The sequence below is a fragment of the Podarcis muralis genome, chromosome Z (genome assembly GCF_964188315.1).
Source record: "Podarcis muralis chromosome Z, rPodMur119.hap1.1, whole genome shotgun sequence".
NCBI lineage: Eukaryota > Metazoa > Chordata > Lepidosauria > Squamata > Lacertidae > Podarcis > Podarcis muralis.
Window position 1 is genome coordinate 17,221,689 of NC_135673.1, and position 13,341 is coordinate 17,235,029.

Genomic DNA, 13,341 nt, shown 5'->3' on the forward strand with positions numbered 1-13,341 from the left:
ATATTTGGTTGTGATTCCTGCTTTGCAAGGGGGTTGACTAGATGGCCCTTGGGGGTCATAATAGAGAATTAGCTCTATTATTCTATGAAAATTGACACCATGAAGGGGTGGATGAAAATATGATACTCTTTTGGGACTCCACTGGACAAAAACCTTGGCTGTCTCCATGGCCAAAAGCAAGGCTGGCCTGTGGGTCTAATTAATTGATTTATAATCTGCTTGCCACATTTATATCCCACCTTCCCTCCAAAGAGTTCAAGGGGGCATGCTTAGTTCTTTTCCCCATTTTATCTTCACAACAATCTTGTGAGGTAGTTTATTGGCTGAGAGAGATGTTGACTGGCCTCCAAGGTCACTCAGTCAGTTTCATGGCTGAGCTAGTCCAACACTCTAGCCACTGCACCACCTATGTAGATGTCTGGCCTGGGTTTTTGTAGGGTTCTGAGCATTGCCAGTTTTTTCTTCTGTGAAATGGGCATTTTGTGAGGCACATGACAGCTTCTTAGATTTCCTGATGTATCCCCCCCCCCCCGAGGCCCAAAAGGGTTAGAGACCCCTGCTGATGTGAAAGGAACGGGAGTGTGGTTTTTATGAAGGATAGAAAAAGGGGGATAAAATAGATGCTTAGAAAATTGGACGTTAAAATAACTAAGACACAGGGACCAGCACCAGGGTTGCATCAAAGTAAGTTCTGCCCAGAGTAGAGGCATTGAAATGAATGAAACGAATTCCTGCAGGAGGATGGATCAGTTGACCCACTGGGCTCCCTTCCAAATCTACCATTGTACAATTCTAATATTCTACAACTCTCAGACAGCCATGTTCATTCATTTCATTGCATCTGCTCTGTAAATGACTAATCCATGGCAGCTTCCCTGGGAGGGCATGACATGGGCAGTCAATGGGCCCTGCTCAGAGGAGCTCTGTGGTTTGGGTGTAATAAGAGCCTGCTGGATCAGGCCAATGACCCACCTAGTCCAGCATCCTGCTTGCATAATAGCCCACAATATGCCCCAAATGGGAAGCCTGCAAGCAAGACCTATGTGCAACAGCACTCTCCAGTTGTGTTTCCCACTGTCTGGTATTCAGGGATAGACTGCCCCAAGGCATGGAGGTTTTGCCATCACAGTACACCACCACATGGAGAGCCTGCTGGATTGGATCAATGGCCCATCTAGTCCATCATCTTTTTCTTACAGTGAATAACGGGGTACCCATTATGGGAAACCCACAAGCAGGACCTGAGTGCAAAAGTCCCCTCCCCTCCTGTGGTTTCCAGAACTGGTGTTCCTGCTTCTGACAGTGGAAGTAGAACATAGCCATTGTGGTTAGCGGCCACTAATATCCTTATCCAATCATAGAATCATAGAATTGTCAGTTGGAAGGGATCCTGAAAGTCATCTAGTCCAGCCCCCTGCAGTGCAGGAATCCTGGGTGGGCTTGAGCCACCTGCCTCCAACAAAGTTCTTTTAAAGACACCCAGGTTGATGTCCATTACTGTCTCTTGTGGCAGCAAATTTCGTCATTTAACTAAGTGTTGTGTGAAGAAGTATCTTCTCTTGTCTGCAATGAATCTTCCAAAATTCATCTTCATTGGGTGGCCCCACAGGATTCTAAATGTTACGAGAGAGGGAGGCCAAATGTCTCTCTGTCCATTTTCTTTGCCTACTCTTGTACATTTCTAGCAGATCCCCATACAAAGTCATACATTCACACCATACTTTTAAAGCAGTGTGATATTGCTTTAAGCAGTCATGGATTCCTCCAAAGGATCTGGGAACTGAAGTCTGTTCAGGGTGCTGAAAGTTGTTAGGAGACCCTTCTGTTTCCCTCTGAGAGAGAGAGCTACAGTTCCCTCAGTGGTTTGCTCAACCATTCCATCTTCCCAGGGATCTCTGGGAATTATAGCTTGGGGGCCAGGTGTGAATAGGGGTATACTGTACTAACAACCCTCAGCAAACAACCCCCTTAACAAACCAAGATTCTTTCAGGGAAGCCATGGCTGTTTAAAGCAGAATGCTACTGCTTCAAATGTAGGGTGAGGATTTGGATGTTGGAAGATTCAGGGCAGATGAAATAAAGTCTGTCTCTACACAGCACATATTTAAACTGTGGAACTCCCTCCTCCAGGAGGCAGTGATGGCCACCAATGTACAGTCATACCTCGAGTTACGAACACTGCGGGTTGCGCCTTTTTGGGTTGCGGACTGTGCCGAACCCAGAAGTACCAGAATGGGTTACTTCCGGGTTTCGGCACTCGTGCATGCGCAGAAGCGCAAAATGACATCACGCACATGTGCAGAAGCGCCAAATCGCATCACGCACGTGCGCAGACATGGCGCTTCAGGCTGCGAATGCTGCGGGATCATGTTCGCAACCGGAGGTATGACTAGATGGCTTTAAAAGAGGATTAGACAAATTCATGGAGGATGAGGAGGCTACAGCTGGAGCCATTAATGCTTTCGAATACCAGTTGCTGGAAACCACAGGATGGGAGAGTGTGATGCTTACCTTCAAGGTCGGGCACCTTTATGGGGCATCACCTTCTGTTCACCCCATGATCCGGTGAGGGACATGGAGTTGTGGGGTTTTCCCAGGCCAGCACAAACCCCAAAATCGGCTTCGCACCAGCCCAGGAAATGGATTACAACCTGCCTGCCAATTGGCCAATGGCAGGCAGGCTGACCAAAGGCTCTACCCCTGGAGCAGATTAGACTGGAGCCAGCAGGCTTCACTCTGGTCCACAGTTTGGGAATTTAAACCCATCCAGCCTCCACCTCCTTGTCCAGTTCCTAGTTGGATCTCCCACCGCCTCTCCTTTTTCCTTGGCTCTTGGGCTCTGCATGACCTTGCTATGGACTATTGTTGGTCACCATATTCGGGGCCAGGCAGGAATTTGTCAGACTGATTCAGGGCCAGGCAGACTAACTGGATCTGTCCTTTGGTTTTGCCTGCCTCATAGCAGTTGTCACAACTTTGGGGGTTAAGGCATTGAGTAAACCTGAGTCTTCATTGGAGGGGAGGTTGTAGCCTCTGCCTGCCTCTCCAATTTTCAGGGGTATCTTGTTAAATGAATCTGAGAGGAGTTGTTTTTGTCCTGAAGCCCAGGCAGGAGCTAGGGCCATAGCGCTCCTCAAGGTGACCACCCTTGTGTCATAGGGGTTGACCTCTTCAACTAGGAGTGACCCCTACAGGTATACCCCAAGAGGCAGGCGGGCAGGCTGACAATTCAAATAGTTATACCCAATGCCTTGGCAAAGGTGGTAGCCTGATTTGACCCAAATTAATGTGTGCTTTCTTGGGAGGCGGATATGGGTGCCAGGGGCGCCTGGTTCATACAATGTTCGAATCCTGTTTCTCACTGGGGCATCCGTTTGACCACTGTGACAACAGAATGGTGGACTAAATGGGTCATTGACCTGATCCACCAGTCTCTTCTTATGTTCTTTTTTAAAAATATATCTTGGAGTCAAGGAGTTTGCCCATTTGCTACAGACAAGCTGGCTGTCCTCCCTTCTGCTCCCCAATGGGTGTAGGATGGTGGCAGCAGCCTCTGGCTGCCAAAATGGTATTATGGCCTTTCTTGCTTTGGGGGCTCTGAAGCTGCCTTCTTTGAGAGCTTCCAGAAGAGTTTGAACACCTATGGACAATCATCTCCCCATTGCTGAGCCTCACGGATGCCTCTTCTGAGCTAGTTGTTCCCCACAGTCTCTTGTTCCAGTCCTCCAAAATCTCCTTGCCTGGCTGGAACAGGACACCAAGCGACTCAGACACAGTCTGAACATCCGTGCAGCTTTAATATAATCATCCAGCTTGGGAAAATCCAGCACCTCCACTCCTGGCAGGCGGAGAGGCGGGGATGAGTAGGAAATTCGCGCTCTCCAGGCAGCCAAAGAAAGTGGGGAGTTGGGGGAAGAAGCCAGCACTACTCTGAAAGGCTGAGCTTTCTTAGAAAGGGGAATCCTCAGTGTCTCTTCTGTAAGACGGAGGAGGAGGAGCCCAAAGAGGGAAGGGGAAGTAAGTGGTGGGCAAATTTCAATTCCACTTTATTTAATACCCTACATTTCTTCCAAGGTGCTCATGGAGGTGGTACATAGTCCTCCCTCTCCCCATTTTATCCTCACAACAACCCTGTGAAGTTAGGCTGAAAGGGAGTCACTGACACCCCCCCCCCAGGTCACACCCAGTGAGCTTCATGGCCCAGCGGGGTGCATTTGAATTCTGGTCTCCCAGGTCCTAGTCCGACACTCTGACCACTACGATCCACCGCACTGGCTCTTCCTCTCAATTTATCACTTTTCCAAATTTAAGTTCAGTCAATCTCCAGATTCATTTGCTTTAAAAAAAAAAAGTTCTCATGAAAAGTTATCAGCACCTTAGTACATATTTTCCCTAATAGACACATGTTTGTATATAGTTTTTCCTCATCTACACATTTACACAATGCAGTTTCTCCCAATATTTTCTCCCAATGTTTTCACTATGGTAATACATGCATTTTTATGCACACTTTTGCTTTACTATATGCATTTTGGGACATATTATTCAGCTGGAGAACCACACTGCAAGACAATTTTGAAGGATGGCTGCATGTTTTGGAAAGCACTGATTTGGTAGGGTTGTCTTTAAATGCAAATTGAGTTGAATTTTTCCTCCATCCCTGGTCTGGAAGCACCCATTTTTCCACATTTCCATCCAGTGAGAGGGCAGTGATTCCTGACCTCATTCCGAATTGGCTCTGTGATGACACCCTGTCAGAGGAGTCAGATTTTCCCCCACACCCCTCAACAGAACTACACTTTTTAATGAGGTGGTCCTTGGGTTTCCTATTCAAAGCTTTTCTCAGAGCAAGGGGAGAAATTCATTGCAAATTTCACACCACTGAAACTCTATGCTTAGATGATGTGGAGGTGTCTTAATAGACTGCCCCCCACACCTGGAATACAAGCAGAAAGGCAGTTCCAAGCGGGAGCTTGTGTCAGAGTCCCCCACACCACATTGTGATGGGGCAATTATTTATTTGCCAACATTTATACGCCACTTGATTGTAAACCTCTAAGCAATTTACAAAAATATATATATTAAGATTATCAGTAAAAACGGTTGAAAACTTTTTTAGATAATACAAATCAACAGGGGGAAGAGAGAGACTAAAACATGTCAACATCTATGTGCCTAAACAAAAATGTTTAAAGCAGGCACCGAAAAGAATACAGTGAAGGTGCCTGCCTGACATCAATAGGCAAGGAGTTCTGAAGTGCATGTGTGCCACACTGAAAGCTCAATTTCTCACAACTGTGGGAATGGGTATCATGTGGCACCTCTAACAGTGTCAGTTCTGCAGAACGATGAGCACCTATGGAGCAAGATGGTCCTGCAGTGATGACCAAATTCCTCAGTGCTTGTTTCCTGCCAGATTTTTCATTTTTTCATTTCATGCAATTTATATACTGCTTTTTTGTTATTAAAAAAATATACACATGAAAGCAGCTAAACCTGCAGAGTTTTTAATACAGCCATTCATAGAAACATAGAATTATAGAGTTAGAAGGGGACCCAAAAGGCCATCTAATCCAATTCTGAAAAAATTCAACCTTTGCTTCTTGCTTTCTTAGGATGAAGAGAATCAAGGGGACCTGGGAGTGCAGCTTTATTGGCGACTGCACTCACCTGAAAGGGGCTCTTGCATTCGCACTCTTCATAGGGAACGTTGCCCTGGTGATATCACAAGTGAGAATTTTCTTCATTCACAAATGTATTAAAAATATCCATATACCACCAGTTATGCTAGCTCCTCCAGTTGCTGCCCAGTGACAATGTGTAAAATGCAATACAAGCAGTGGTCTAGTGGTTTGGGGGTCACCAGAGGGTGTGTGTGTTAAAGACCTGTTACTATTTCTGCAGCAGCATCCCAGAAAGCTCCCTGTCTCTGGGATCCTTGAGCTGACCAATCAGCATGAAAGGGGAGGTTTGTTTAGCCACTGGGAAGAAGCCTTCTTGCCCTTTGCACTAATTGGATCCAGTCAGAGTGAAAGGAGTTGAGTCAGCCCTGAGAATGGGCTCCTGGTGCCCCTCTGAATAAGGTACATGTGAGGAACACCAAAGAGTTTGCTCTGTAAGCTGAAAAGCTAAGCATTCAGGAACGTTGAAAAGACAACGGAAGGAACGCTTCCGTTTCAAGAGAATGGGGTACAAGTTCTGTTACGTACAATGGCACTTCAATGAAAACACAGCTTAAGTCACTCTGAAAGAAGATTTTGGAGCACTCCAAATGATTTGTCTACATACATGCACAGAAAATAGCAGATTTAGCTGAAAGGAAACACATGGAGATCTGCACTGATCATTGTAATGCATCCTTAATTACTGTATTACTGTTGTATAATTATAAAGTTAAAACAAAAAAAATTCCTTCCAGTAGCACCTTAAAGACCAACTAAGTTAGTTCTTGGTATGAGCTTTCGTGTGCATGCACACTTCTTCAGATACCAAGAACTAACTTAGTTGGTCTTTAAGGTGCTACTGGAAGGAATTTTTTTTTGTTTTGACTATGGCAGACCAACACGGCTACCTATCTGTAATTATAAAGTTGTTGTATAATCCTAGAAGGGGGCCTGGCTATGACTCTCATGAAGGAACCCTGCACTTCTGAATTTGCCACTACACTACTGAATGCAAGTACAGAATATGCAATAGAATTTAAAATCAGACGCAAATGAAGCAATGAAGATGTACTGAAAAATGACAGTGGCAGGCATGAAGAATCAGTGTTCTGTCAAAAGGGCGATAGCTCAGTGGTAGAGCCCCTGCTCTGCTTGCAGAAGGTTCCAGGTTCGGTCCTCAATGGCACCCTTGCTCCGCCATGGTGAAACCCTATCCTGAAACCTTGGAAAGCCACTGTCAGTGAGTGTAAGCAGTACTTTGACAGATAAACCAAGGGTTTTATTCATTAGGCAGATTCCTATGTCCCTACCTATATCTGCTGTCAGATGCAGAATTATGAGGACTAGAATCTTACTTTATGTTTAGCTGAAGGAGCAACTGCTGAGTGGCAGAGTCCCTGCTTTGCATGCAGGAGGTCCCAGCTTCAGCCTCCAGTGGCATCTCCAGGTAGGATGAACGTCTCCTATCTGAAATCCTAGAGAACCTATGCCAGTCCATGTCAAAGATACTGAGCAGGATGTGCCAGTGGTCTGACATGGCTGCTCTGCACAAGTATGTGCTAAATATGAGCAACCCATAAACTGGGGCCCCTGTCTTCAGTGGGGGAAGGAAATGGAGATGCAGCTGGCAGATGGGCATGAAACCTCAAATGAACTGAAGTAGGACAGAAATGGGGAAAGAATTGGTTTCAGCAGCTGAACCATGTTTGTTGAAGTATCCCTTTAACCAATCAACCCATCTCGCCTCTAATTTATCTTCTTTGCCCCTAAACGGCAAACAGGAGAACCTTCAGGCGTCCAACAGCCTTGAGGAAGGCAGCGACGTCACTGCCCACTGGTGGGGCGAGTGGACCAAGTGGACAGCTTGCACCCGGACGTGTGGGGGAGGAGTCAAATCCCAAGAGAGGCACTGCCTGCGGCAGAGGTAAACCCCTCGCTCCAATGAACTCATCTCAAACCCCCCCCCCCATCCTCTGAACAATAAAACTTTCCCATTGGTTCCGAAGGGACCGTCTCAGACAGCCTCCCTCGAATCAGGTGCCCTCAAGGTTGAACTGGCTGATGGGAGCTGCAATCCATAGCCATCTGGATAGGGCTTCCTGGTGATTTGTTGCAGGAAGGATAACATTTTCAGCCAAAGGATCACTGTCCCCTTGAAGGGAACCTTCAGAAAGGTGGGCGTGGCCAGGACAAAAGCAGGCAGGTTAGTGGCTGTGATTCTTACCATTGTGTAGCCAGATAAATTCCAGCTACACAGAGCACAGAGGTTCCTTTTATATGCAGATGTATCTTTCCATCCTCCATCCAGGTAAGAAAGAGGCATTATCCCAGTTCAAAAACGCTATTCCAACCAGGCAAACGCACTGAAGGAGGCAGCGAAGCAGGGGTATCAAGAGAAGTTGTGTGTGTAGCCTTGGGAGAATTTTAAGGGCCACATAAGAGGTGACACGGGACACGGGTGGTGCTGTGGGTTAAACCACAGAGCCTAGGACTTGCCGATCAGAAGGTCGGCAGTTCGAATCCCCACAATGGGGTGAGCTCCTGTTGCTCGGTCCCTGCTCCTGCCTACCTAGCAGTTCGAAAGCACATCAAAGTGCAAGTAGATAAATAGGTACCTCTCTGGCGGGAAGGTAAACAGTGTTTCTGTGTGCTGCTCTGGTTCGCCAGAAGCGGCTTAGTCATGCTGGCCACATGACCCGGAAGCTGTACGCTGGCTCCCTCGTCCAATAAAGCGAGATGAGCGCCACAACCCCAGAGTCGGTCACGACTGGACCTGATGGTCAGGGGTCCCTTTACCTTTATTCTTGCTGATATTTGTAAGCCATTCTGGGGCCCTTTCTTTTGGATGATAATGATGCGTTTCATTTTTCGCTTGACTTGATCCTGTTTCCTTTTCTTTCTGTGTTTAGAAAGAAGTCCATGACGGGGCTCGCTAATAAAACATGCACTGGGACATCAAAAAGATACCAGCTATGCAAAGTGCAAGTAAGAGGAGCATTTTCATGCTTTTTAAAAATTATTATTGAGATGCAGCTTTCAGTCTTAACTAGCAAGGTACAGATTCCATGCAGCTGTAGAAAATATGAACCAGCTACCACCACTATTTCAAACTCAGGCCACCTTCACACCATACATTTAAAGTGCTATGATGCCGCTTTAAACAGCCATGGCTTCCCCCAAATAATCCTAGGAAGTGGAGTTTGTTAAGCGTGTTGAGAGTTGCTTGCAAACCCCCATTCCTCTCCCAGAGCTACGGTTTCCAGAGTTCCAGAGTGTGAAGAAGAACTGGTTGTTAAACCACTCTGGAAATTGTAGCTCTGTTCTCAGGATTCTTCAAAGCCTTAATAGTATGGTGTGGATATCATCATCCTCCTCCTCCTCGATTAGTAGAAATAGGAACCTTCCTAATGCCAGTTGTTGGAAACCACAGGAGGGGAGAGGGCTCTTGTGCTCAGATCCTGTTTGCTGGTTTCCCACAGGCATCTAGCTGGCCTCTGTGAAAAGAGGTTGCTCTGGACTAGAGGAGCCCTGGCCTGATCCAGCAGGCTGTTCTGGTGTTCTTTTAGTAGCCTGATCATAACAGTCCCAGGATCTTCCTGATTCCCTTGCACATTTGGGTTTTGACAGCCCACCATCAGTTCACCCACAAGGGCAGGAAAAGCCTCTGAAATGTAGAAGCAGATTCTCCTTCTCCTCCTCCTCTTCCTCATTTGGACTCGTCTCTTCCTTTTCCAGCAGTGTCCCCCGAATGGCAGGAGCTTCCGGGAGCAGCAGTGCACATCCTTCAACTCCCACATGTACAACGGGCGGACGTATCAATGGAAGCCATTGTATCCTGGTAAACAAGGAGGCCTTTTGTCCAGGCGCTTTTGATAAGGCAAAGCTTACTCTCACCCCACCTCATCCAAAAAAGACAGAAAGACAGGGGCGGGTGTGTGCGCGTGCACACACACACACACACACACACACACACAGAGGATTTGAAATGAATGGAGTTCTCTTCTGTTTTGGAAGGAGGCTCCAACCAGATTTTATCAGAGGAGCAAAACTCCCCACCCACTTCTTTCCCTGGGCTCAAAGGCCTCTGCAGTTGCAACAGCTGCTTTGAAAAAGACAAGAAGGGAGTAGGGGAGTGGAAGCATTGTGATGAACTAGGACTGGGTCAAATATCCACTACAGTGGTACCTCGGGTTACATATGCTTCAGGTTACATACGCTACAGACTCCACTAACCTAGAAATAGTGCTTCAGGTTAAGAACTTTGCTTCAGGTTGAGAACAAAAATCATGCTCTGGCGGCAGCGGGAGGCCCCATTAGCTAAAGTGGTGCTTCAGGTTAAGAGCAGTTTCGGGTTAAGTACAGACCTCTGGAACAAATTAAGTACTTAACCCGAGGTACCACTGTAGTTTCTAATGCATATGCAGAAATGACCCTATGTGACAGCCAATCTTGAACTTGCTTGTGGGTTGCTGCTGTTGTTATTTAAATCGATTAGTTGCTTTTGCTCTTTCAGTGCCTTACAACAATCAAACAAACCCCGTAAATACATTAAAACATCCCACCCACTCTAAAAGGCCCTAGATAGTTAAGAGCTAAAGGCTTGGTTAAAAAGGAAAGTTTTTTGTCTGAAGATATATATAATGATGGCATTAGGCAAGCCTCCTGGAGAGAGCACTGCACAAGCAGGGAGCCACCACTGAAAAGGCCTTGTTCATGTGTTGCCACTATCTGGGCCTCCTGTGGAGGCAGACACAATAAGAGCCTCAGAGGTTAGAACGCCACTTCATGGTAGATCAAATACTTTTCCATATTTTGAGACGCCACCTCAGTGTGTGACAAGTGCACTCAAAAAATTTGTGTTATTTACAGTTGTGATGCATCCATAATGTGTTCTTTATGGAGAAGCACACTGGAAAATACCTATTTGGAGGAAATTTGTTCCATAATGCGTATAATAATGTGCATAACAAGCACATTAAAATTTTAAAAGCAGAAGTTTAATGGGTTCCCTCCCCCCCAAAAAAATCTACACAAAACAGGGCAGGGCAGGCTTTCAGCTGAGTAACAGTGAAAATGAAATGGGATGTCCTAGCAACCATGGAGGCTATGCTCTTCCTTCACAGTCAGAGGCAGTAATGTTTCTGAATGCCAGTTGCTGGAAACCGAAAGAGGGGAGAGTGTTCTTCTGCTCAGATCCTACTTGCTGGTTTCCCATTGAGGTATCTGGTCTGCCACTGTGAGAACAGGATGCTGGACTAGATGAGCCCCCTTTGGTGTGATCCAGCTGCAGAGCTCTTCCTATTTCCTGATGTTATGCTATACTTTCTACCCCACAATGATGGATATTTTGCTGGTGACATTTAATAAGCAACTGCGTGCATTTGTGTGTGTGCATGTGTGTGTGTTTGGTCAGTGTGTGCAATATCATTTGTCCTCCTATCTCCAGATGACTATGTCCACATCTCCAGCAAGCCCTGTGATCTCCACTGCACAACCATCGATGGTCAAAGGCAGCTCATGGTCCTGGCTCGGGACGGGACGTCCTGTAAATACTCCGATTTCCGTGGGGTTTGCGTTTCTGGAAAATGTGAGGTTGTTAAACATTATAGCAACCATATTGTTAGCCCAGGGGGTGAGTGAGATGGGACAAAAAGAGGGGGACACTCAAATGACCCTGTTGTGGGGAGCCCAGAATCTGGGAGATGGGTGCTGACCAGTGGGGAACTGCATAGCCATCGTGGGGTGAAGTTGCACTAGAGGTTGATGGAATTTGTAGTTCTGCAGAGTGTTCCCAACTTCCACTCTCAGCATCTGTAAAGATCTCAGGGGAGAAAACTTCCAGGCTAGGCTTCTTCCAGCAACATCAGCGAGGAAGTGATGGGTGGGCAAGATCTCTATTGCACCACATGTCCAAGAAGTGAAATAGCTGCCAGCAACCCCTCCTTATTACCTGTTGGCCAAGGTGACATTGAATATCATTTGATGTGGGGCTTGGGGCACAGGAGGGTGTCTTGGACCAGGAGCAGAGAGCCAGTAACTCTATTGCCATCCAGTTGGTGAAGATCTCTTTGGTCCGTGTGTGTGGCAATGCTGGCCCCCAACTTGGATGGCTTTGAAAGAGGGTTGGGGAAATTCATGGAGGAGGAGAAGGCTACCAGTAGCTACTAGCCATGATGGCCATGCTCTGTTCAGAGGCAGTATTGCTTCTGAATGCCAGTTGGGCTTCTTCATTCTACATTGGATCACTTGGCCTGATCCAACAGGCTTTCTTATGTCATGGAGGAGAAGGCTACCCATGGCTACTACCTCCTGTGCTTCAAGGCAACAATGCTTCTGAATACCACTTGTTGGAAACTGCAATGGGGAGAGGGCTCTTGTGCTTACGTCCTGCTTGCAGGCATCCCATTGGGGCACTGGTTGGCCACTGTGAGAAGAGGATGCTGGACTAGATGGGCCACTGGCCTGATCCAGCAGGGGTCTTCTTGTGTTCTTAAGTTCTTATGCATGGAAAAAGTGTTTGTGTGTGTGGATGTGTGTGGGTGTGTGTGTTGAATGTGGGTGAGACTGTGCGGGGTGGTGGTGGTAAGCATATAAGTGTATGTGAATGAGTGTGAATAGGGAAGTGGAATGTTTTAAAAATCCAACCAGATTTTTTGGGGGGTGGGGTGGGGAGGAGAAGCATTAAATAAAAATATTTTTGCTCCCTGCCAGGGATGGGGCTGGTCTCACCTTTGGGAGTCAACTCTGCAACGGTGGGCAGGGTTTGGGGGGGATGTCACAGTTAAGGCCCCGTCTCGCATTCCCACCAGCCAGAGTACTTTTCATGGTGGGAGATGCGGTGGGGCTTCTGAAGACAATTTCAGCCTGCAGGCTGCTTCATACAGGAGGAGGCTGATCTTTCAGATATCCTGGCCCTGAGCCATTTAGGGCTTTGTAGGTAAGCATCAGCACTCTGAACTGGACCCAGAAGCCAGAGCAGTTTGCTTGTGATTTATTTAACAATCTTCCATTCCTCCTTTTTAAAGAGAAGCTGAGAAGGCCCTAGCTCAGTGATAGAGCACCTGCTTTGCATGCAGAAGGTCCCAGGTTCAATCCCCAGTGGCACCTCTAGGATAGAACCCCTACATGAAACCCCAGAAAGCTGCTGCTGGTCAATGTAGACAATACTGAGCTAGATGGATCAATACTCTAACTCAGTAGGAAGCAGCTTCCTTTGTTTCCAGGAAGGGCTGTAACTCAGGCAAGAAGCCCTCCCCTCGGTCACCACCAATTGTACTCAGGTCAGCATAATGTTGTGAAATAGGTTGCAGGTAATGCCATCAGCAACTGGTTGGCCAGTGTGAGAAGAGGATGTGGACCAGATGGGCCCTTGGTCTGATCCAGCAGGGCTCTTCTTAACTGATAGCTGAGAATGGAACCTCCAGGCCCAGAGGCAGCTGATTGGATTCACAGGTGGGGAGAGCTGCTGTTGTTCTCAGGTCCTGTTTACAGGATTCCCATTGGCTTGGCCATTCTGAGAACTGGATGTTGGACTAGATGGGCCTCCTCTGGCCTGATCCAGCAGCCAAACTTTTCTTGACTTAGTGTTGCCTTGGCTGTTTGCATCCCACAACAGCCTTCTTCCACGGGTCTGTTTAGAAGGCTCTAACACTCCATCATTTTTAGTTTGTTCAGCCTG

General features: G+C 47.0%; 1 protein-coding gene across 3 annotated transcripts in view; it reads left to right on the forward strand.

The window, feature by feature from the left end:
- Positions 1–13,341, forward strand: part of ADAMTSL2 (ADAMTS like 2) — a 39,228-nt gene that overhangs the window by 821 nt on the left and 25,066 nt on the right. The window contains exons 2-6 of one of the 3 annotated variants that reach the window (XM_077922194.1): positions 5,616–5,730; positions 7,445–7,587; positions 8,573–8,648; positions 9,399–9,501; positions 11,110–11,255. In XM_077922194.1, coding sequence (XP_077778320.1) covers positions 5,617–5,730; positions 7,445–7,587; positions 8,573–8,648; positions 9,399–9,501; positions 11,110–11,255 — 582 coding nt within the window. In that variant the 5' untranslated portion in view covers position 5,616. Of the gene's footprint in view, positions 1–5,615; positions 5,731–7,444; positions 7,588–8,572; positions 8,649–9,398; positions 9,502–11,109; positions 11,256–13,341 lie in introns of those variants that run through there. The other 2 variants (XM_028715321.2, XM_077922195.1) reach the window with 2 other exon arrangements.